The 26,687-nt window shown below is 39.3% G+C and overlaps 1 protein-coding gene across 3 annotated transcripts in view; it reads left to right on the forward strand.

Annotated features, from left to right (window-relative positions):
• Positions 1–25,745, forward strand: part of cped1 (cadherin-like and PC-esterase domain containing 1) — a 211,474-nt gene extending 185,729 nt beyond the window's left edge. For all 3 annotated transcript variants that reach the window (XM_020044334.2, XM_020044333.2, XM_020044335.2), the window contains 6 exons: positions 17,343–17,479; positions 19,976–20,196; positions 20,619–20,720; positions 20,980–21,067; positions 22,539–22,685; positions 24,937–25,745. In XM_020044334.2, the coding sequence (XP_019899893.2) occupies positions 17,343–17,479; positions 19,976–20,196; positions 20,619–20,720; positions 20,980–21,067; positions 22,539–22,685; positions 24,937–25,179 (938 nt within the window). In that variant the 3' untranslated portion in view covers positions 25,180–25,745. The remainder of the gene's footprint in view (positions 1–17,342; positions 17,480–19,975; positions 20,197–20,618; positions 20,721–20,979; positions 21,068–22,538; positions 22,686–24,936) is intronic.
• The last annotated feature ends 942 nt before the right edge of the window (positions 25,746–26,687 follow it).

Below are 26,687 nucleotides of genomic sequence, written 5' to 3' on the forward strand. Positions count from 1 at the left end.
CAAGCTTTTCTGGACAATTTTGGATTGCCAGAACTCCTGGAGCCCAGAGAGACCTTTTTTGGTGATCGCACCAATGTTTGGGTTTTAAGACATTTAGCCCAAAAGGATAAAACTATTGACTATAGTCATTTCACATCCCTTTACCCTCATTGTCATGAGCAAGTACCACTTTCCTTTGGGCCACTCTGAAATCATTCATCATGACTTTGACTTGCCCCAAAACTATTTCGGTGTGGTTAAGGGAACAGTTTATCCTCCGAGGGGCTTGTTTCTTCCAGTGTTACCATCAATGGGCCCTAATGGGAAGCTTTTCTTTTCCCTTTGTCGAACAAGCAGCGACAACAATAATCAGCAACATCACTGTGATCATTCTGATGAAGACAGAGCTGGTGTATGGGTCATTGAATAATTCAATATGGCTCTAGTTAAGGGTACAGTATAGCTAAAATCTATGAGGTGTGGAATTTTGCCAGAAAATCAGATACTCTTTCTATGATCAAGTGGCTACTGCGTTAGCCACTGATCAAGAGAGCAAAGAACGGTACATTCACGATTATTATGACAAAGAGGGCCTACATTTGGACATTTGGAAGTCAATAAGGCAGAGAGAAGTGTTTCTAAGATTTTTTGAATATTTCTTGGGGAAAGTATGCTCAGGGAACTAATATGCTCACAACATCTTTTGTTAAAGATCCTGAACAATTCACAGAGTTCATTTTTCAAAATGATTAGAAATGTATTATTTTTCATTTTTAATCAAGACGTTGCTTTGATACAGTGGAGGTATAAAAATAATTACCTTAGGTCCCCCGGCAACCTAATCATACTGATTGCGGCCTTTATGACACCATACTGACGTCTTGAATTGTACAATCTGATGGTTGTAGAGGCGTGTGCTATACCATGACACAGTCTCTGTGGTCTAGGTTAGCAAGGCTGATGAATGAAAACCCCCTCTGAGCAATTATTTGGGTGGTTTAACAAATGAAGAAGATGGTGATCATATCACAGAATGGGTAACCGCATAGTCTTGAAAGCCAAAGACATCATGCAAAACTATGAAAACGCCCCTAAGGTAACGAAAACATTCCGGGTAGTGTATGACAAGAGAATACTGCTAGCAGACGTTACCACATTGCCATTTGGCTTTTGATTAGACAAGATGAATTATGTAGAAGGTTTTGAACATTGTTTGCAATGTCCATTTTCTGCTATTATCGCTTCCAGCAGTGGAAAAACTTGTTTTGTAAAAAAGTTAGTAACTAAAACATTTGAAAATATAGTTTGGTGTTATTCCTGCTGTCAGCCTTGGTATAATGAAATGTTGAAGAAAATCATTGAATGAACTCAACTCTTTCCTCCTAACAGAAATAACCTTCTACTTTTGGATGATACGCTGTTTGCAGGTAGTGAGAATCCTGAAATTGCTAGAGCTTTTACTCAATATACTCATCTGTGTATGTGTTTTATTTGGTACGAAATGTGTTTCACCGAGGTAAAAATTGTTGTACCATTGAAGTCCAATTACATGGTTTTGTTCAAAAACCCAAGAAACAAACTCCAGATAAACGCACTAGCACAGGATATGTTTCCTGGGTGGAAATTATGAGATTGCTACTAAGAGCAATTTTCCCATTTTTTGGTGGACCTTAAAGCTTCTACACCAGAACATTTAAAGGGATAATTAATCTAAAAATCATATTTATCCAAAAAAAAACACTTACCAAATGTTAGTCTGGTGTGTTTTCCAACCACCTATTATTCAGCTCTGTCCTCTACTGTCCTTAGCATTCTTAGCATTCAACAAAGCTGCTTTGCAAGCGGAAAACTACTTCAAAACACTCCAAACTAAGACTAGTGGTGTTTTTTAACTCATCGAAAATGACGATGTGGTATTCCTCGAAAAAGGTTGTAAGTTTCGAGATATATTTAAATAAATGGGTTCTTCCTGTTTTTACAGTTTTGTTCATGATTGCATCAATCCACAAGTTTTTACAGGAAGAGGAGGAGTATACGTCACAGTAGTAGTAAAAAAAGGTAGTATTCGCTCGCTAGGAAGCAAGTTATATTCACCAAAAGACAGTCTAGGTTTACTTGCTTGAGAGACAAAGGAAAATATATAAATACGACCAGGAAGAATGATTTTTCCAGGGGATAGAACATTACTTGTTCGAACGAGAATACACAGAGGATGAATTGACAGAACTAGTATAGGGTTAGAACAGCAGTTGACGATGGTGAACTCTTGACCAGAATGTCCGGAGGATGGTGGTGTAGCTGTGGATCATGCAATCTAATGCTAACCGAAGCGGAATGCTTTTGTTGCAAAGAATGGGAACTATTGATTCCAATGCTGCAGACCATGAATGAATCCCTGAAGCTGAACTCGTTCCCAGATGTGTGGTTGATCATTCAGATTTGCCCCCCCCTCCCCTCATAACTCATGGTGTGCTTGAGACTTTTTATGTTTTTACATTGAAAAAATTTACTTGAAAAGATGTTCTAGGCCAGAGAGACACAATGGCCAGCTCTCAAAAGTAGGTGCCTAACATTAGCAACCAAGTGTATAAGGCACAGCTATTTATTTGGATAGCATATTCCATACATTAAAAGTGCTTTATATTTTTATGCTTCAAAATAAAAAACAATCAGGCATACTAAAAACTACTATTAGCATCAAAGTGTTTGTCCAACCTAGAAAGGCAAATGCCTAGTTGTTAGCTAACCCCTTTCAAATGTATTTGCTAAGGACATTTTAGTGTCTTTATATTGTCAAGTCCATACCCAATGTCTTTTGATCCGACAATCTGTTTATTGGCAAAATGCTATCTTTCTGTTTTGATTCAAGCAGTAATCTAGGTTGCTACAGTGGGGATAACAAGTATTTAATCTGCCGATTTTGCAGGTTTTCCCACTTACAAAGCATGTAGAATACTGTAATTTTTATCATAGGTACTCTTCAACTGTGAATGACGGAATCTAAAACAAAAATCCAAAAAATTGCATCCCTGATGTCTTCTCACAGTTGAAGTGTACCTATGATAAAAATTCCAGACCTCTACATGCTTTGTAAGTAGTTCTAAGGTCTATGCCCTGTTCACGTCATTCCTCACCGGAAACTGGCTCACCTCCTAGACAACAACCTTCCACTCCACATGAACACATCACTCTTCCCGCCTCACAATCACCAGAATATTGATCACCTGTTTCATTTACCTGTTTCGTATGTTTTCTCCCAGTATTTAGTTCTTCCACTCCCAGCCTTCTGACTGTGAGGTATTGATTGTTAGTTCGCTGCATCTTTACTAGGCCCTCTTTCGGATTGCTACAGTTTTAGATTTTGTTTACCGACCTGCTCCTGCCCGATCTACCCAGTCTAGTCCCTATCTGTACTTTTGCCTGTCTGTTGGATTACAGTACTTTGACCTTCTGCCTGCCTGTGACCTGAGACCTGCTTAGGCCTCTTGTATCTCAGTTTGTATCGGTGCCTTCTGTCTATGACACCAGCCTGTACGTCTGACCACGTTTCTACTGTTCCCAGTTGTCAATCAGAGCGGCACACACCACAACTGGAGCCACAACATCTGCCTCCGTCTGGTATCGTTACAGTAGGAAAACCTGCAAAATTGGCAGTGTATCAAATACTTGTTCTCCTCACTGTATACTTTGCTGGACATAGCCGATCAGGCAATTTATCTTATTAACTTATTTAGGCCAACTATGTTTCTGAGTTTCAAAACGTAATTGTACATCCAAAATGCACTGTTAAGGCCTGTTGCACATCAGACTAAAGATGATGCTTTTGCAGTGTCAGATTTCTATTACTTCAATCACGTGTATGTGAACTGAGCTAATATGCTAAACCCCTTGAATGTTTACCTACCGTCTGGTCTATTGTTTTTGGTGCACAAACGTTGACACGGAGGCTTTAGCTCAAAGCTAAACTTTTCTATTCAATTGATGTCAACAAAGCTAATCAGACAATTGTAGACAACAAATGTATATGATTTAAATTATTTAACCACTTAAGTAGCTTTTACAAGAGTCAATATGCCTGTATATCTAACTAAATTGTATGTCAATGGTAGAATTAAGTGTTACTGTATTAAGATATGGCAACAAGTGAAACAAGTCTCCTCTCCCAGGTCCCTTGTATCCTTTCTTTGCAAACAGAACACGATCATGGCATTTTCCACAATGATAGAAATCAGTCCACCGACAATATTCATGATAATGGGCCAACTTGAGAAACTCTCATCTGCGTCTTGTGAGCATTAAAACATTTCAAAATAATAAAAACTGATGTAAATTGAATTTATTGTTTTAGAATATGTACCTCTCAAAACACTGACAACAATTCACATTTTATCATATTTAAGAGTAATTTATATAAAAACTGGGTATTAAAATGTTCCAAGGTCATAATTCAGACAATGCGAATGACTGAATATGGAATACATATTGCCACATAGCTCAAAAACTATTGAATGTTCCACAGAGAGAGCAATGTAGGAAATGTTCAGGAGAGTGTGTAGAGTAAGTCAAACCTGTCTAGTCATGGGGAATGGTGTGCTACATCTAGAAACACAATATTTTCCACACCCTCTTTAGCCCTCAATGCAAAACACTATAATAGTTTGTACATGTACATATTGCCCCATACAGACAGAAACCTGATCTTTGCTAGGTAGACACACCCTTCAATGTATATATCAGCTTGTAACCAACATTACAGTGAGAAGAGATGGACTGAGATGAGATTGAGGTTGTGTAACCTCATGAACAAAACTCTAATGCTGCAATAAATAATATAATTTCTCTCTCCCTTGACAAACGGGTATGCGATAATTATTACAACCACTATACGAAACGGACGATTTCTAACAACACCATTACTCATCGTGTTAAACTGAGTAACGTTTCCTATGACGTTTACCTCCACCACAAATAGTATTAATGAACTGTATGACTTTTGCCACTGGATGTTTTAAAAGCTTATTAGCCAGTAATAGGTTGCTAGATGCCATTACGCATAGTGTTAAACTTCGTAACGTGTCTTATTAAGTTTACCTCCACCACAAATAGAAACTATTAACTGTATGGCTTTTGTCACTATTCATTTTAACAGCTTATTTGCCATTTGTGAATGACATTGATACAATAACTACTGTATCAATATAGGTGACGATAACAGACTTTTATGTCAAGTGAAAAGACAAGAGAATCAGGTAGCCAGCGAAGTGTTTGACTATCCAGAAGTAATACTAAGACATCATTCGAAAATCCACCAGAAATTGTTGCAATATAACAGTAAACTAGTGATGGCCGTTCTTCTAGCAGTAAGATATTATGCTAGTAGCTCTAACTCAGATTTTCTTTTTCAAAATAAAAGCCATCATTGAATTGTATAAGGCGATATAGTTAACAATCTAGTCAGTCAATCTAGTCCGTCATTTTATGTTTAATGTCCGTTCCAATGTTGTTCTTTTTTTACATACTAGATTGTTAACCATATGGCCTTATAAATGTTAATGACAGCTTTTATTGTGATAATGAAAATAATGCTAAAATAATGCTAATGAGCCCTCGTTTGGCCATGACTTTTACCACTAGCCGTTTTAACAGCTAATTAGCCATTTGTGAATGACACTGAGTATCTATCAATATAGGTGACGATATATATATAACTGACTTTTTTGTCAAGTGAAAAGATGAGAGAATCGTGTAGGCAGCGAAGTGTTTGTCTTTTCTGAACAAATCCTTATATCCTTATATTTTAGTCTTCTTATTATGTAGCTACATAAAGTTATAACCAGTGAAGACACAGGAGCCGAACGTGGGACCTGTTGTTCCATAGCCTGTGTCTCTAACCACTATGCTGTTTAACAAGGGTTAGTCAGTCACTCAGTCAGAGATGGACGGACAGACTCAGTAGGAGATATTCACTCTTCTAGGCCAGCTCCGATTATGCGGTCAGGCAAAAACTATTCTATACACCACAGTGAATGTATTGTAGAAAATGTTCAGGAGACTGTACAGAGATATTATATGTGAAAAGATCAAGGGGCACTATGTATTTGCAAATGTTGCTGGCATTTTAATCTGCCTAGACCATTGCCCACAATGTAACTCAATGGATATGAAATATATATTGCCCTATACAGGAAAAACTATTCTATCCACCTTATTCTCGGGGGGGCTACTGTAGAAATGACTTCCGTTGAGATACCGGAATGAGCCGTTTCCTAGTAACGTTAACGTTAGCCCCAGCCAGGGTGATAGAGAAAGACATGGCTCTGGCCCCAGCCAGCCGACCACTGTTTCTTTCTAAAGTAATTTCAACTATAATTTAACTAACACTGGTTTGTGTTTTAACATATGTTGTTATTATTATTGTTATAAAATGTCATTGCGGAGCTCTGGTACCTGTTGCGCTGTTCGCGGCTGTACTAACAACCAGACTAAGCTAAATCTGTGGCTTCAACAACAGTGTGTTGACCACACACCCGCAACAAAAAGGGATTTTTCTTGTGACAAACGGTACAGTTTCCATCGCCTGCCAAAAGAAATACAAAAGTGGCTGAAAAACCTATCCTTGAAGAGACCACCCAAAACCCTGTATGTGTGCTCATTTCTTTTTGTGGACAAAAAGCCGACGGAGGAAAACCTGCATCCTACTTTGTGGTTGGGCTACGAAAGACCTCCACAGAAGAGACATTGGGTCCTCAAAAGGATTGACAGCAGTGCCAGGAGATCTATGATTGGCTATGATTGGAGGTGTAGAGATGACACAGCATTGTAGTGTTTGTTTGGAAACGTTAATGACAACCAGTTAATTCAGTTAGTTCATAGTACAAAGTGCAGGGCAGCCTTAAACTAAAATAGTTTATTGTGATTAACTGTGTGTTGAAAAAAATCCAGATAGTAGCTTAGCATTAGTTTAAAAAAATAAAACTCTCCCCAGATCTATATATATATATATATATATATATATATATATATATATACTAACTAATATTACAAAATACATTGAAAAAAATTAAACTATCAAAATAATCAACACTTTACCTTCCTAAGTATTGTACCTGCATGGCTGCAAGATCACCCTGGTCCAGCAACACATGAGCACCCAGCTGTTTGTATTTCACCTGACAATGAAACTAAAACCCAGGACTGGTGATGTGGGACTTTAAGGCTCTGACTAGGCTCTATGTCGGCTTTAAGGTAGACAAGGTTGTGTCCCACCTCCTTTATTAAAACGCGACCGACTTTATTGCTGTGAGGTACTGATAAGACTCTGAGCTTTTCAGGTTATTCATCGCTTCACCGTCCTTAGCAACAGAGTTTATAATGCACACTAGCATATTTAGCTACTTTATCTGAGGCAACTTTTTCAGGTCGTCCTCCCATCCCTCACTAGTAGAAGGCAGAGGTTTAATCACATTGTCCCGTTTGAGGTGTAACTGGCTGTGTTCCCACATGTTTTATTTCCCAAACGCTGAAAGACAATTTAGCGTACCGCAATGACTGTTTATGACCGTTACCATGGCAATCGCCGGCTCCGGAAGTCATGCCCATAATTCACGCAAGGTATCATGGGAGCTAGGAATAAGGTGGATACGCCGCAGTGAATATTTTGTAGGAAATGTTCAGGAGATTCTGTAGATTCAAAATATGCTGGAAAATCAAGGGGCACTGTGTAATTTCAATTGTTGGCCACATTCCATTGGCCACATTCACAATTGCTGAATAGCCATACATTTTGATCCTTGTGTTAATGGAGGTGCTAATCACCACTTTACTTGGTGATTCTTTAACAATTCAGCCAACAATGTAAAGTAGTTGTCAATAGCTTACATTAACCAGTCATTAGACTGCTTACCACCTTTAGAGATGTAGGTAAACCCAAAAGACAGTTTGTAATACCAAAAGACAGTAATATAGTGTATAACCATAATATGGTATTTGTACAGATTTATATTGATAGGTCCTTAGTGTTGTTGAAGCTGTGAAAGTGTTTAATAACAACAATATGGACATGTATTTGTGGCGTTGCTGGAAAATAGTCAAAGGACATGCCACAACAGGAGATCTTGACTTCTGTATCTTACATGCTTGTAAAAGTATTTTTTTTTCTGTTCAGCTTGTTGTTGAATTCCACACATCTCAAGGATATCTGTGCTTTAGTGTATGACATTTTGCATAGTCCTGGAGAGTAGAACTAATAGTACATTGGTAACTCAGAGACTTGTAAGGGTGCATAATGAAGCAGGAGAGTTGAACAGGCATTGTAAAAGTGAACCATGCAACTCATTGGATGAATTAGAGTGCAGATTATCTGAGCAACTGGACGATGAGGAAGTTCTAAAAGACACAAAATCACTTCAAATGCAAGAAAAAAGCATCAAAGACATTAGCAGTAGTGTCCCATGCACATATAGTTTAAGAAAGGGCTGTTGGACACACTTTTCAAATACATAAAGACCGGAGATTTACAGAGGTTTTCAGAATCATCAAGTCAAAACCAAGACAGGATAAGAAAAGTACAGCAATTTCTGAGGTTAAGTTCAAGAAAGTTATATTATTTGATGATAAAAAGCATACATTGGCAAATTGTACACTCTGCATAAAACTATCCAGAGAGACATACAGTTGTGCCCCTAAGTTTGCATTCCCTGGCAGAAATTGTGACATTTTGGCATTGATTTTGAAAATATGACTGCTCATGCAAAACAATCTGTCTTTTATTTAAGGATAGTGATCATATGAAGCCATTTATTACCACATAGTTGTTTGGCTCTTTTTTAAATCATAATGATAACAGAAATCATCCAAATGGCCCTGATCAAAAGTTTACATATCCTTGAATGTTTGGCCTGGTTACAGACACACAACGTGATACACACAGGTTAAGATGGCAATTAAAGGTTAGTTTCCCACACCTGTGGCTTTTTAAATTGCATTTAGTGTCTGTGTATAAATAGTCAATGAGTTTGTTAGGTCTCATGTGGATGCACTGAGCCATGGGGAGCAGAAAATAACTGTCAAAAGACCTGCGTAACAAGGTAATGGAACTTTATAAAGATGGAAAAGGATATAAAAGAATATAAAAAGCCTGGCAAATGCCAGTCAGTACTGTCCAATCGTTTATTAAGATTACTTTGAATTACTTTCATAGGAATTAGAAGACAAATAGGAATAGGTAATAAACAATTGAACATCTTGTGCAGGATCAATCAATGTTAGAGTTTACATAGCTGGCCAAAAACATAATTAGCATTTTACCTTATGTGCCTTCAGAAAGGGTTTCTAAACTATTGCTTTCTACTTCAATATGATTGGGCTACATCTCTACATTACACACTAATGGTTGGTCAGATATTCAGTAATTACTATGAATCCAATAACTCTTGATCTTCTAGAATCTGACTTTTTATCTGAACATATCCCAAAATCTAAGGATGTGTTAGCCTATTCTGTTATTTGTTTTATTCGTGTTTTCTATTGCTTCAAAACATTTTTGAAAAATAAAGGCAGTGACATTATTGCATATAGAAGATATCAGTAGTTTTTCGCACATACACTAAATCTGCAGTAGTCTGATGTTTTGCTCCACAACCACCAACCCTGTCAAAACGTTGCAGAAACCCCAGGCACGTGAAAGCGTGTTCACCCACACACAAGTTTTACCTGCACAAACCTAACAGGCGAATATTAGGGCCATCAGCAATGGATTAAAGTCAATGTTGTCAGCAGCCAATGGTAAACAATGAAGGCAATTTTCTGAGAGGCAAAGCAAGCAGAATCAAATGGCGTACAGTACCTGCATGGAGTTGAGGTGGCTGCACCAAGTGTAACCCAGGTTAAAATAGCTTAAGTTAATATAAATTTTTATAATTAAATAAATATATGCAGACAAATGTCATACTATTGGTTATAAAGTTCATGATTCGACCAGGTTAAATTAGACAAAAATTTGTCATGTTAAAAAAGTGTCCTGGTGCTTAAACTAAACGCTAGGAGAAAGACGTTAGCTAGATTGAGCGAGATAAGAGTACCAGAAAATGTGTTTTAAGTGCTCATATTTTATTTTCTGAAGTGTTTTCTGTTACATTCTGTCTACACAGGTAGACTGTGGTTTATTTTGCTGTCATTTAACAAGTTGATCGAAAGATAGAACTGTGAACGTTCGAATGCTTGAAGCCAAGTTGTACGCGGCAAAGATGGCGAGCCTCCCATGAGAAGATCCACGATTGACGATCACTTTGCATCCGTGTGTTGCATCTGTGTGCTGTGTAAGGACACCAACTCATTCACCCCGGTTGTGGTAGGACTAGTTCTGCAGAAATTCTTCGATGCTAGTGGAGTCGTTGAACTTGAAATCTCAGTAAGAGTGGACTCACTGTACACCTACAACGGTTTTTCTGTTGCTTCACATCACGCTGGATTTGTGTGGACTGCACAACGTGATCGCTAGCAAGATCTTGAACTTATTGAAAAGACACTGATTACGGTTTAACTGTGTGTTGAATATAAATTGCTACCGTTTTTTCATTCTGTTGAACTGTGAATGTTATATTTGATTTTACATTCCTTGTGTTATTTTCCATGTAGCGGTTGTTGTATGGGCTGAAATATGTGCCACCAGAAACTGAATTTGAATAATTTATATTTGAATTTGAATTGCTAAACTTGAATAATTGCATTGAAAAACTGAATTTGAATCACATAATTTGAAATTGTATTGTTTAATTTGAATAATTGCATTGAAAAACTGAATCTGAATTGTATAATTTGAAATTGAATTTATTAGTTTGGATCCGAAGTCCGAAAAAAAGTGATCCTCACTGAAAATTAAACTCTCTATATATCTTCACATTCACTTCTCACAATTCAGATTCAGTTCTCAAATTCAATTTCAAGTTACTGAGACAGACATCCGGGTAGTTGGAGGATGAAGGAAGAGCAATCGAGCGCAGATCGATAGATAGCGTTCATTGGCGCACAGGACTCCTCTTGGGCCAATCAGCACCTAGGTTTTGGAGCATAGTACATGAAACAAGGAAGAAGCTCTTGCCTTGCCAGTGGCCGGCCTTGACCCAGAACGCCCAGTCTGGCGTGACCACCATGGATTCGGCTGGGACAAATATGGTAATTACAATTTCACATATCTACGATCTAACGATCTTTTGTTTAACTGTCGTTAATGTTATAGCTGTTTTGTAGAAACGTTTCGTTTAGTCCGTGAGCATACACAAATCATGTTTACAATTACATTAGACGACTAGCTAGCACCATTGTTCTATATTTATGACTAGCACGTTAGCATTGTTTCTGCTATTATTTTAGCAACGCAGCTAGGAGGCTGGAGCTAGTCTACAAACAGCTGTGCATACAATGACAACCCTTTTTTTTTATTTAATTTTTTTTTACTGTCAGTGAATAGCACCGAGTGAAAGTCAATGATTTCTTTATATCTAGTGACAGTGATCATGTCGTTAGCTCAGATAAGTACCGGTAAACTTAGTAAGATCTAGAAATAGAAGGCATCGTGCTAGCTTACTTGCCAGTCCCACCTGTGACTTAAAACAACCCAGCTGTTCTTTTGGAGATACATTTTTGACCAACTTATGCTGTGATCTGCACAATGTTTAGCAAGGTGAAACTTAACGTTATAGTGATTATGGGCATGATCCAACCAGTTACAAATTAGTTTTTACTGTTAACATGGTATAGGAAACATATCTGGCAATATTGTTACATTCATAACTAGTTGGCTTGTAGTCACATAACAAATATAATTGGTTTGCTACTATTCCTTAATTTTGATGGTTCCTCATCCATCACATTTGATATTAACTTGACATGAAATCCATAGCAATCAGTGATGATTGAATCTGTTTATGATAAAGCAATTACACTTCTTGGCAATGAAAACCTACTACTTTCAACCTTTACCACTTCTAGATTATGTATCCAGCTACCTCTCTGTAGCTCACATCTCCTATTTGGAATATTATTAGTTCCACAATAAACATTAATACCCTACTATTAATGTATGAAATAATGTCTAATCTAATACATAGTATGTCAGTGATTCTCAGTGACATCTGAAAAGAATAGCTCCAGCTGATGAAATGGGTTGCATTACTAGATGATATATGTTAACAATTCATTAATACTATCTTCTGTTGGTTTTAGGGAATCCAAATTGAGGATTTTGATTGGGAGAGCTCAGGGCTCTCTCATACCTCTGCCAACACAGGTGTTACCATGCCAGAAATGGAATGTCCATTGAAGACCGAGGACATTGAATCTCTACGCGTTGCCATTGATCCCCTTTCTCATTCAAATAGTTTTGGAAAATACATATTTGGCCACACTTGCACATGCATTGTACCTACTTCACCATCATTGACAGTCATGCCTGTGCCAATCAGAGGACTAAAGGCTTTTAATAATTCATGATTGCTTAAGTCCAGTCTAGGACCCCATGTATCCAGGCACCTTATAGTCCACCTTCCATTCACAGCAATTTTTTTAAAATCGGACTTCTGTCTTGCTGACACAACCACAGGGAAGCGGGAAAGAACGTAGTGAAGGACATCTTCTCTGACAAACATTGTAATGGTGCGATGCAGATATGGAAATGCTTTTTGAAGTGTAACATTCAATGTGGCTAACAATGATTTATACTTTCTAAAATATCAAATCAATTAGCCATGCACACTGGGTCATTTAATGCACACTGGGCCATTTAATACACCCATGAACAGTGAATTGGGTTAACATATACAAACTGGATGTGACAAAAAATGAAATAAGACTGCACAAATATCTATTACTATTTGAGTCTGAATGTACAGGTGCTGGTCATAACTAGAATATAATCAAAAAGTTGATTTATTTCAGTAATTCCATTCCAAAAGTGAAACTTGTATAATGTTTACATTCATTCCACACAGACTGATCTATTTCAAGTGTTTATTTCTTTTAATTTTGATGATTATAACTGACAACTTCCCAGAAAATTTGAATATTGTGAAAAGGTTCAATATTGAAGACACCTGGTGCCACACTAATCAGCTAATTAACTCAAAACACCTGCAAAGGCCTTTAGATGGTCTCGCTGTGTAGCCTACAGAACTAGACTATCATGGGGAAGACTGCTGACTTGACAGCTGTCCAAAAGACAACCATTGACACCTTGCACAAAGAGGGCAAGACACAAAAGGTCATTGCTAAAGAGGCTGACTGTACACAGAGCTCTGTGTCCAAGCACATTAATAGAGAGGCGAAGGGAAGGAAAAGATGTGGTAGAAAAAAAGTGTACAAGCAATAGGGATAACCGCACCCTAGAGAGGATTGTGAAACAAAACCATTTCAAAAATGTGGGGGAGACTCACAAAGAGTGGACTGCAGCTGGAGTCAGTGCTTCAAGAACCACCACGCACAGACATGTGCAAGACATGGGTTTCAGCTGTCGCATTCCTTGTGTCAAGCCACTCTTTAACAAAACACAGCGTCAGAAGCGACTTGCCTGGGCTAAAGACAAAAAGGACTGGACTGCTGCTGAGTGGTCCAAAGTTATGTTCTCTGATGAAAGTACATTTTGCATTTCCTTTGGAAATCAAGGTCCCAGAGTCTGGAGGAAGAGAGGAGAGGCACAGAATCCACGTTGCTTGAAGTCCAGTGTAAAGTTTCCACAGTCCGTGATGGTTTGGGGTGCCATGTCATCTGCTGGTGTTGGTCCACTGTGTTTTCTGAGGTCCAAGGTCAATGCAGCCATCTACCAGGAAGTTTTAGAGCACCTTATGCTTCCTGCTGCTGACCAACTTTATGGAGATGCAGATTTCATTTTCCAACAGGACTTGGCACCTGCACACAGTGCCAAAGCTACCAGTACCTCATTTAAGGACCATGGTATCCCTGTTCTTAATTGGCCAGCAAACTCGCCTGACCTTAAACCTATAGAAAATCTATGGGGTATTGTGAAGAGAAAGATGCGATACGCCAGACCCAACAATGCAGAAGAGCTGAAAGCCACTATCAGAGCAACCTGGGCTCTCATAACACCTGAGCAGTGCCAAAGACTGATCGACGCCATGCCACGCTGCATTGCTGCAGTAAGTCAGGCAAAAGGAGCTCCAGTTAAGTATTGAGTGCTGTACATGCTCATACTTTTCATGTTCCTACTTTTCAGTTGGCCAACATTTCTAAAAATCCTTTTTTTGTATTGGTCTTAAGTAATATTCTAATTTTCTGAGATACTGAATTTGGGATTTTCATTAGTTGTCGGTTATAATCAAAATTAAAAGAAAAACACTTGAAATATAGTCTGTGTGGAATGAATGCATACATTATGCAAGTTTCACTTTTTGAATGGAATTACTGAAATAAATGAACTTTTTGATGATTATCTAATTTTATGACCAGCACCTGTATATGCACATTTGAAACTGCAACATTTCACTTAAACCTGATGAAATGCCTGCCCTAGATGGAAGGCCTCTGTCATCACTTGTTTGAACTGAGAAGTTTGCATATGCTTAACAGGCAGTAGGATTGTATTACTACATGCAGCAACTGTTGGGTGGCAAACTGTATGTGAACCATACAGGATGTCACAGGTGTGATTGAACTGCACAAAGACTGAAGTTTTCTTCTGGTAAGACAGGAATGTGGCCCTGTCCTGTGAGCCACTGGAGAAACGTACTGGGGGACAGATGACCTGGATGGTCTACTGTGTCACCCACCTCTGGATGTTCACCTTTTCAGAGACAGAAAGCAAACAATCATGTTAAATATTTGGTTTACCTGTACCAGCACAGAGTTACAATGATAAATCTACATGGAAACTTAATTACCAAATAAAAAATTACAAAGTGGGATGTTTTCCATATTCCAAAGAAAATGTATTGCAAAAAGCTATTCAAGAAAATGGCTAGCTATATCAATATAAAACAACATTAATACAAAAGGCACTATATTTATAGACCACAATACCATATGCACTATTACATTTAATGTAAACATGACTGTTTTTACACTAAGTTGACCAAGTATGATGTTATTATATAGTGGCAAGCACGGTTTTATAGCTACTAGCCCATATTTACTGTACCGCTAGCTAGATAATACTCTCAACAAAATAATGAAAGCACTACTGGATTGCTAGTTTTAAAAACCATCCCTTTTTATTTTCCCTGCAAATACGGAGAACAGCCAGCTTTCTTTCGAAGAGTAAATGTGCTATTTTTGTGTTCAAGCGGAATTAGCTATGCATTCAATTCAAATGAGTAGGGCTAGTGCTATGGTGTAATTGCCCGGAAGTTTATGGCCTTACATTATCCAAACACCTGCTAAACACAGCGACACAGACACGCTTACTACTCTCCCTCCCTCTCAGCAAGCAGTACCCTGACGGTGTCAATGACAATCACAAGGAGTAGTTATCGGAAATAATCATGCTGAAGACATGACCAGTCTACTTGGCGGCGGCTAGCACTAGCTACGTTTGCAACAACATTTTCACCGGAGGAAGAGGCAAACGCTTAGATATAATAAACACCAGGCAAAGATGTTGTTACCAGAAATAGTAGGCTACCATAAAAACGTGGGATAATAGCTACTGTGTTTGCAACGTCGAGAGAAAGATTTAATTTCCCCTGTTTCTATAAAAACAGCTATATCATTAACAACATTTAAACAAAAGATCGTAGATATGTTAAATTGTAATTACCGTATTTGTCCCAGCGAAATACATGGTGTTAACGCCGGTCTGGGTCAAGGCCGGCCACCTGCAAGGCAAGCGTTTCTTTCTTGTTTCATGGCGGGTACGTACTATGCTCCAAAACGTAGGTGCTGATTGGCCCAAGAGGAGTCCTGTGCGCCAATGAACGCTATCTATCGATCTGCGCTCGATTGCTCTTCCTTCATCCTCCAACCACCCGGATGTCTGTCTCAGTAACTTGAAATTGAATTTGAGAACTGAATCTGAATTGTGAGAAGTGAATGTGAAGATATATAGAGAGTTTAATTTTCAGTGAGGATCACTTTTTATCGGACTTCGGATCCAAACGAATAAATTCAATTTCAAATTATACAATTCAGATTCAGTTTTTCAATGCAATTATTCAAATTAAACAATACAATTTCAAATTATGTGATTCAAATTCAGTTTTTCAATGCAATTATTCAAGTTTAGCAATTCAAATTCAAATATAAATTATTCAAATTCAGTTTCTGGTGGCACATATTTCAGCCCATATTGTTGTGCCAAACTGGCAAATTGGGTTGATATTGCATGAGCTTAGCTTCAGTAGCTCACTGGCGTAGCATGTTAATAGGGAAATAACAGAGATTGAGAAAAAAATAGCCTAACTTAGTTGAGACAAGAATTTATGGCTAACTGAGACAAAAATGTGTACTGAAAATCGAGTTAACTCAAGATAATATAAACTAAATAGCAAATTTTACGAGAAACTCTAATTTAACTTAAGTTGAACGTCATTCTTCCAATCGGTTGAATCAAACTGAAGACAAGAAATATAGTATTTCATTTCTTTTCCATTCAAAAGAAGGGTTCAAACTTGAATAGATTGCATTTAAGTGTAAATATTGTGTCCATGTTATGTGAATTGTGTATGTAAATTGTGTTATTTGGTACCATTTACTATTTCTATCTGCTTCTAAATGCTTTCTAATCTTTTATATAAACAAGCCGGCATTTAAACTGTCTGGGGTATTTATTATCTACAAACTGCTCCTCCGAACCTAGAGCCTGGTCCTAACTTATCTACTACTCGTAGTTAGTGCTACACAAGGCAAATCATCATCCTTTGGCAGAGTACTACTCGACCACACCTTTTCTCCTTAAATATCGTTATAAATTCCTTATAAATATATAAATATTGTAGTTGGTATCAGATACAATACTGTTTTTATTTCTTCCCAACTCTGCCTATGACTGAAACTCTCACCTCGCATAGTTTCTGGAGGTTAAAGTTCACTCCCACCCCGTCATCACCGACGCACACAAGCTGTGTGAATGGCTGTAGGAAATAGTTTGCTAGTGCTGGTTTGGACCTCAGTGTACCTCAATGTATATCTGACACGGTCTCATTCTGGTACATTTTGCTCAAAAGATCATTCCCTCGCATACATCCACTTGCAACAATATCCCATAGACGTAGCACTGCCTTACCGCTGCCTCTTTAATGACCTGGCAATATGCATTTATATTTTTGTTAGGTTTTGAGGAAAGACACTTCTAATTATCTGGGCCTTTCATATTCTCTATTTCTTTATATCTGTCGTTCTCTCTTTTTTCCCCCCTCCAGGTCGTTGGGTGGTTCCTTGCCTCAGTTGTGCTGACAATCGGACCTGTGACTGGAGAGAGGTTGCCTGGCAACCCGATGGCTGCTACCATCCTTTTCTGGACTTGCCTCTGCTGCAGGAGTGCATGAGGGACAAGAAGGTAAAACTTGTTGTAGGGTTCTTGCTAAAACCCATAGTTATATACAAGCCATTGGAGAATAACCGTTCGCAGTATGTTCAGAAACAGAAATCTCTTAGATAGGATGACCTGAGTTCAGCCATTTCTCTGAAGTTTTGATAGGGGCAAGTACTAGCTAGCTCTCCTCTCATGTTACTGTCCCACAACCTGCTACCAGTGCTGTTTGATTAATGATAAACTTGCTCCCCAACTGCTGGAGGGGATATGGGGAGATTAGTGTCAGACGGTTAAGCTGTGTCATAGAAGACAACATAAATCCAGATGCTTCTGACTTGAATCCAGACACGAAGCCAGACTGCAGTTCCAACAAATTCATTGGGACTTCTGATATTTTCTTTATGCGTGTGACATACTGTAAGACACATACACATGCCCTTATGTACCAGTAAGAAAGCCAGCTATCTTTGTCATGCTCTTGCCTGGTCAGCACTGAGTTTGAATAAAGTGTGGGTAGATATGTGATTCTATGCTAACAGGCCATCATGTGTTCTAAAGATGGGTTGGAAATCATCCAATAAGGATAACAAGACCGGCAGTGTCTAGCACATTTCCTTGTCACTTAATTTGAGGCCTAAGCCATCCCTCTAACATCTCTCTCTCTTCCTCCCTCCATCTCATTGAAGCCAGATGGTGGCAAGTCAGGCAATGGTATGTATGGTCAGGCTGAGGTGAGAGAGTGTAGTTGATGTGTTTCTGTATAAATAAGTCTATAAACCCAGCAGGATGGTATTTCTGAGCACCAGAGTGGTGGTTAAGGGACAAAAAGAATACACTGGTTCAGCCTTTCATATTCAGCACAATTATTTCAGTTTTGCTAATGGGGTGGCATGATGTTTGCTGCACTGCAATGTTAGTGTCTGGACCTTCCCTCACACTGCATGAGAAGGCACATTAACTATCTCAGTATTGCTGAATACATTCTGGGTGTTGTTTCTGGGATGTAAAGCCTAAAAACACCTAAGCAAAGTGATATGCAATGTAGAGTACATAGTCACTATAGTGGGGCCTGACTAAGTGAAAGCTGTATAGCCAAGTATAGCCAGCTCAGCCAGGAAACCTGAGTGGTAATTGGTCAGCTATGCATCAGCTGACATCAGGATTGCTCCTATCACAATATCAGATTTCTTACCTATTTAATCGTCAGGTTACTCATTTCAGTTCTGATGGTCATATTAGCATGCGGGTGCAAACCCACACACCAACTCTGCCTCCACCTGTTTGATTCTGTGTTTCCTTTTGTGGGTGGATCAGTACAGTCGTCCTAGTCTTCAGCAAGCCTTCCAGAAGGGATGGTGTTGGTCACCTCAAACCTTGCATAGAAGGTGTTGAGCTTGTAGGGGAGAGAGGCTGCAGGCTGGGCATCTTTTCTGTTCCTCCCTTTATAGTCTGTGACGTGTCACAGTCCACATCATGTGTCTCAGGTCAAAGCTGTGGTAGTTGGACTCTTATCCTTGTAATCTCTGATGGCCTTCCATAGGTCATACCGTAGGTCAAGCCCCCAGGTCCTCAGAATTATAGGCAGAGGACCATGCACCGAGCAAAGCACGGACATTACCATTAACCCAGGGCTTTTGGTTGGGGAAAGTCAGAACATTTACCCTAATTCTCCAATAAATGGTTAAAGTAATAAGTGGCATTTCTGTCTGAACTTTAGTAAATGTGTGTAGTGGTTTGTAAAACAGTTCCAGTAACAACAAAGTTCAATTTAGTTAAAATGTGTGGCTTTTCATTCTGGGGTAAAGTTAGACATTTTGCTTTTAAAGGGAACAACAGTCATAGTTCCTTAATTACAACTGTTTCCTATCCAAAAGTGATCTCACACTGTCTTTAAGTGACTTGTTTGAAATTGCAGCTAAATCTTAAAGTGAAATTGCAGCTAAATCTTATACAGCTTCTCAACTTCCTATCTTCTCATATCCCACCCGATTTACATCACCCTGTGGTGGTACCTGAAGTCAAAATGTAATGAAATCGCAAACAATCATGTGCGCAATATTTTCGTCAGAAGATGTTTGATACCTTTGCAGCCTCTTACTCTAAACTAGTTCAACCATTTTATCTCTGTTCTGTTTTAAAAGGTTTATTCTTACACTTTGCTTAGGTCGAAACAGACACTGTCATTGCCCTTTTGATATCAATTGAATATGTCATACTGGGTAATGTTGATGGGTTGTAATTGTAAGCATTTGCCTGTCATGTGTTCCATTGTTTGTCAGCAATTCAGGTGCCATAAAGGTCAGCTGCTAAAGATAAAAGTGCATTCCATTAAGCAACAGTCAAACTATAAAATTAAACTATAAATGGGCCTTATTTATTAGGCAGCAAACATGATAAAACAGTCTGGAGCAGGGAGGTACTGTTTTGGGGTTCTGTGGCCCGAAGAAAGTTTGTGTGCCTAAATGAATACAACACTGGTGTTCTTGATCAAAGACCAAAACATTTATTCTTGCCACTCAGGTGATGTTCATAGGTGACTCCACCAACAGGGGAATGATGTACTTCCTGATGGAGAGGGTCAATTCTAGCCTGGAGGACTGGGGCAAGGCCCATGATAGCCTGGTCTACCACAATGTCAATCAGGGACATACGCACGTCTCCTACTCCTACTACCCCCAATTCTGGCTAGAGAAGAACCACAGACCCACATTCCAGAGGGCCTTGGAACAGCTTATACAGAGGTGAGGGAGTGTGAGTCCCTGGGAGTGTTGGATACATTTCTACCATAGGAGTTTTTGGCTCACAGCTGCTGTGCTTGGCTCACACTTAACCCTGCTTTCCCATATGGTGTGAAAGCCTTGATTAGTTGCTGCAATCAAAGGGCCAGGGTCTATGATTAAGAGTCATGTGTTAGCAATAGTGTCGTTGTGTAATATAACACAGCAGGGCTCCCAACTGTGGTTTTTGAGCTGTGACCTCAACCTGTTTTTGATGGCTACCAGAGGATACGCAGGGCAGATGCTAAGTGTGTGCATGTGGTTGTGCATGCCTCTACGAGCATGTGACAGCCATAGCGTTAAAAAATAAATTTTAATGAAACTCTTCATTTGATCTATTCTTTCTGTTGAGCTGATGTCTTTTTGACTTGTGATCCCATCCACAGTTCGCGACCCCTGGAGAACTCCCACCGGACGGTGTTGGTGGCAGGAGGTGTCCAGTGGCTCAGTGCAAACCATCTGAGGATCCTGAAGGAGGTGTTGGAGAGGTACACACATAATGTGATTCATTATGATAATTAGCGTGTGATTAATGACAGTCCGTCACTTGTCAAAAGTAGATGATTTATGATTTTACATTACATTTTAGTCATTTAGAAGACCCACTTATCCAGAGCGACCTAAAGTAGTGAGTCCATACATTTTTGCAAAGACTTCCCTGTGAGAATCTTATGGAAGCACCATGCTTTACCATCTGAGTGACATGGGACACAGAGACGCAGGTAACCCAGCCTTTTTCTCACTCAGGGAAGAACTACAGAATATCATGGTGGTGGTGAAGTCTCTGGGCATGGGCTTCCATCTTCCGGTAGATGGCATCCACTCTCTTTCCCCGGTACGTTCATATTCGTGTGTGTGCATTCAGTTTGTCTGTTTTGCTGCTCTTTTTTGACTCTCTCCTCTCTCGCTCCAACACAGGTGGAACTAGACAGGTCCATTTGCAAAAACAAAGTGGGCTCTCCCCCCACCCCCACCCATATATCTCTTCCACCACATGCATATAGCAAAAATGTACCAAGGAAGCATGACAGTGCATTTATTCTTGGGACCAGTTAACACTGTGGTAATAGGCTCGATACTTTCAGCGCTATGGACCATTTTTGGCACCCATAGGGTTTAACCTGCAAAATTGTTGCGGTTAAGTACCTGAGAAAGCACTCAATTGTTTATTGTGCGCTAATAGAATAAACAATATCAAAATACACCAAATCCATCAAGCTGAAGAACGAACCAGCAAAAATGCAAGCAAATCAAAGAAAAACAGTTCGGTAACAGTTTTATCATTTTATTAATGTCTCATGTCAGTAATACTACGACAGCCTACGTTTATCACAGATTGAAGTGTGGGGCATTTTCTGATCTAAAGATGCACGTTCAACAGAACATAACCTCACTTTCGCTTCACCCCATGACCTTAGTAAACTGATGTCACCACTTGATATCATATTATTACATTAGAGTGAATTTAATTACTATAAACTCTTAAAAGAACCAACTTATATATTTGGTTAAAGTCTATTTGAAACAACTTCCTTATTTATTCAGTTAACACCAGAATATAATTTTACTTTGTATTTTCTGCCTACTGCTGTTTTTTTCTATAGCTACTGTAGATATAAATGTATTAGGCCTATTTGGCCTAGGCCACATCATAAAATTAACTTCAGTTAAAAGATTGGGGCAAATCAATAGAAACATAAGCATGGGATAGTAGTTGTCATCCTTAAGCAACAAAAAATAAACTATAAATAAAGAAAATACATTTAAACTGTTCTATGAGACTTGTCCTGTGAACTAAACACATTGTTTCATCAATACATTGAAATACTTTGGGGACTGTTATGTAATAGAGAACAATTAGTCCCTGGAATGTGTTGTCACATTCCACATTCAAATTTATAAAATACCCATACTACCCATGCATCCTACCAACAAGCCAGCACAATATGTGAATGCTTGAATTTTAACGTTATATTGTACAATTGGTAAAGCTGCTAGCGACAAGCCACCGAATGAAATAGCTGACCATGTAATGTGTATTTACATAAAATACTGCCATTTAACCATCCATGGCTTCAACCTCCTGACTGATCCAACATCAGCAATGAAACCTGTTCAACAGCAATATAACAAATTCTATTTTATGAACAATTTTATGTTACAATAGAGGCTTCAGGGGGAATGTAAGACAGGAACTCAATCAGGTTATAGCAACAGTAAATGATGACTCCCCCTGTGAATGTTCTGACATTTTCCCTGTTTTGAGTTGTGATCGCTTCTTGGTTGTTTTCCTTTTACATTCACAGAGAGGAGTACAGGAACTGTACAAAGAGAACAAGAACATAATCACGACCGCAAAGCAGTATGGGTATGAAGTCATAGACACATTAATCCTCACAATGGGCCGCTACAAAGAGTTTCTGCAAGGACGGTGTGCCTGCCATTTCCATGAGGTGACATCCCCCTTCCCTCTCTGCCCTTGTCTGCAAATAAAAAATAAGTTCTCACCATGTACTGTACCCAAAAGTAACACAGTATAAATCACCTTGAAAATTCTAATTCAGCACATTTATTGTACAGTTACATTTTAGTCATTTTACAGATGCCCTTATCCTGAATGTTTTAAGGCAACAATTAGGGTTACCTATCTTGCTAAAGTACTAAACAATAGACCTTGCCAGCTCAATTCGATTTAGGAGTCAATTTACTTGTCAGACCAAATAGGCTATTTGACACAGTTTTTGTCATCATAGCTTACATCCAGTCTCAATATTTGTTTTATCATCTAACCGATTATCGTAATTTGAACACTGTAATCACAGTCATCTGTTGAATGTCTTTCTCTCTCTATCACACCTCTCTCTACAGTGTAGACATTGTTAATGTTATAAATGACTATTGTATCTGTATCTCGATTTACCGGTCCATCTACTTCCTACTCTCACCTATGGTCATGAGCTTTGGGTCATGAACGAAAGGACAAGATCCCGGATACAGGCGGCTGAAATGAGCTTTCTCCGCAGGGTGGTTGGGCGATCCCTTAGGGTGAAAAGCTTGGTCACCCGGGAGGAGCTCAGAGTAGAGCCGCAACCCGGCCCCGGATAAGCGGAAGATGGATGGATGGATGGATCTGTAAATGGCAAATTTTCAATGGAATATCTACAGTAGCCTACATAGGCGTATAGAAGTTTATAATTTTAAAAGGCTAATTGATGATTAGAAAACCCTTTTGTGATTATGTTAGCACTGTTGAAAACTGTTGTGCTGTTTTAAATAATACTTTCCTTTCTTAAGACTAGGTCAGTATGTTCAGCATCAGCATTTGTGGGTTCAATTACAGGCTCAAAATGTCAAGACAAAAATAACTTTCTTCTGAAAATCATCAGTCTATTTTTGTTCTGAGTAATGAAGGCCATTGCATACGTTAAATTGTCATGAAACTGAAGATCTTGTACATCAATGTGTAGTACTCAACGCAAACTGACTCTAACCAGAATAGAAAGAGTTGTGGGAGGCCCTGGTGCACAACTGAGCAAGAGGACAAATGCATGTCTATTGTGAGAAACAGACCCATCACAGGTCCTCAGCTGGCAGCTTCATTAAATAGTCCCCGCAAAACACCAGTCTACAATGAAGAGGTGACTTGGGATGCTGGCGGAGTTCTTCCTCTGTCCAGTGTCTGTGTTTGTTTGCCCATCTTAATCTCTTATTTTTATTGGCCAGTTTCTTTTAGATATTGCATTGGAAATCAGCAAGATCGGCTAGACCCCTTAGTTCCAGTGAAGGGTCATCTTGATGGTACAGAATACAAAGACATTTTTGACAATTTGGGTGCTTCCAACTTTGTGGCACCAGTTTGGGGAAGGCCCTTTCCTGTTCCAGCAGGACTGCACAAACAGGGTCCTTAAAGACCTGGTTCGATGAGGTTGGTGTGGAGGAACTCATGTGGTCTGCACAGAGCCCTGTCCGCAACCCCATTGAACAACTTTGGGATGAATTGTAATGGCGATTGCGAGCCACGCGTTCTTGTCCAGCATCAGTGCCTGACCTCACAAATGCTATTTTGCCTGAATGGGCACAAAATTCCCACAGAGACACTCCAAAATCTTGTGGAAAGCCTTCCCAAAAGAGTGGTGGCTGTTATAGCTGCATAGGGTTGGCCAACTCCTTATTAATGCCCATGGTTTTGGAATGGGATGTCTAACAACCTCATATTGGGGTGATGGTTGGGTGTCCACATACTTTTTGCCATATTTTGACATATGTACACAGAGACAGTGATTGTAAATATCTCCCTATACTACACTCAAAACTCTATTCATCTCTTTCCATGGAAATATGCTATACTGATTATAATTATAAAAATATCAGCTGTTAATGTACAAAAATATGTACATCAACTGTAAATCTAATGTGTTGATTATGTCTCTAACCCAAGAACGTTTCTAATCCAAGAACTTGAGGGCATGCAGAGGGTTTCTATTCTGTCTTGGTTTACACTTGAGAAACCCCAGACAGTGACGATACAGTTGTTTTACTCTCTGTTTTGTGAGACCCCAGAAAGTGTTGGCAAAAAATGTGTTAAAATTAGACTACAGGATCTCACTTTAAAGCTAGCTAGCATCTTGTATTCAAAGCTTTGTGTCAATATATTGTGTTAGATGTCAGGTGTTGATGCGGTTCTCTTGACTGTTTTTCCTGAAGGTGGAGAAGCTATCTTTTTCCAAGGCTCCCCTGCATAGGAAGATGAAAATCCTTCAACACTTCCAAGAACCTGGAACCGAAACCAGTGGGATTAAAACAGGCTTCAGTGATCAACCTACCCTGCAGGACCAGGACAAATGGGCGGGGTCTAACTCTTCTACGTATCACGTGAGAGGAGCGGTGAACCAGGTGTACTCTCACATCCTGTTGAGCAGACTGTGTATGAGTGACATAAAAAATTAAACCCACCCCTCGTCACCAGCGTAGGTGCATGTGCACATATAAAAGCATCTCTCCAAAGAATGAGATGTAATTCCATCTAGGAAGTGCTGGTGAACAGGAGATTCCTGACTGGTTTGCTGTTAAATAGACAATCCCACTGTCTGTCACACAGACCTCCTCTGATTGACCTACACAATGGCCCCCCTGTCAGGTGACTATAACCTAGGTAGAGGTTTCCAGTTGGATATTGCTGTGAGACTTTGGAGGCTATAGGCATCACAAAAGCCTTTCTCTTGCCATTGGAGTTTGGATATACTATACTATTCTGCATTCCTTCTGCCAAGCAAAAACAAGTAAAACATGATTCAGACAAGAAACATTTTGCAACTGGATCATTTTTGGGAATTGGCTAATACACCCCAACCACTTTGCTTATATACCTCATCCATCCACTTTTTCTGTGGATACCACAATGTTTTTTTTGTGTCTATGCCAAAGATATGTTAAAATCTAAGCTATTGTTTGAGCAACACTACAGTGGGGAGAAGTATTTGATACACTGCCAATTTTGCAGGTTTTCCTACTTACAAAGCATGTGGAGGTCTGTAATTTTTATCTTAGGTATACTTCAACTGTGAGAGACGGAATCTAAAACAAAAATCCAGTGAATCACATTGTATGATTTTTAAATAATTAATTTTATTTTATTGCATGACCTAAGTATTTGATCATCTACCAACCAGTAAGAATTCCGTCTCTCACAGACGTGTTAGTTTTTCTTTAAGCTCTCCTGTTCTCCACTAATTAACTGTATTAACTGCACCTGTCCACACACTCAATCAGACTCCAAACTCTCCACAATGGCCAAGTTCAGAGAGCTGTGTTAGGACATCAGGGATAAAATTGTAGACCTGCACAAGGCTGGGATGGGCTACAGGACAATAGGCAAGCAGCTTGGTTAGAAGGCAACAACTGTTGGCGCAATTATTAGAAAATGGAAGAAGTTCAAGATGACGCTCAATCTCCCACGGTCTGGAGCTCCATGCAAGATCTCACCTTGTGGGGCATCAATGATCATGAGGAAGGTGAGGGATCTGCCCAGAACTACACAGCAGGACCTGGTCAATGACCTGAAGAGAGCTGGGACCATAGTCTCAAAGAAAACCATTAGTAACACACTACGCCGTCATGGATTAAAATCCTAAAGCGCACGCTAGGGCCCCCTGCTCAAGCCAGCGCATGTCCAGGCCCGTCTGAAGTTTGCCAATGACCATCTGGATGATCCAGAGGAGGAATGGGAGAAGGTCATGTGGTCTGATGAGACATAAATAGATCTTTTGGATCTAAACTCCACTCGCCGTGTTTGGAGGAAGAAGAAGGATGAGTACAACCCCAAGAACACCATCCCAACCGTGAAGCATGGAGGTGGAAACATTCTTTGAGGATGCTTTTCTGCAAAGGGGACAGAACAACTGCACCATATTGAGGGGAGGATGGATGGGGCCATGTATCGCGAGATCTTGGCCAAC

Source organism: Esox lucius, chromosome 23, assembly GCF_011004845.1.
Source record: "Esox lucius isolate fEsoLuc1 chromosome 23, fEsoLuc1.pri, whole genome shotgun sequence".
In the NCBI taxonomy this organism is placed as follows: Eukaryota; Metazoa; Chordata; class Actinopteri; order Esociformes; family Esocidae; genus Esox; species Esox lucius.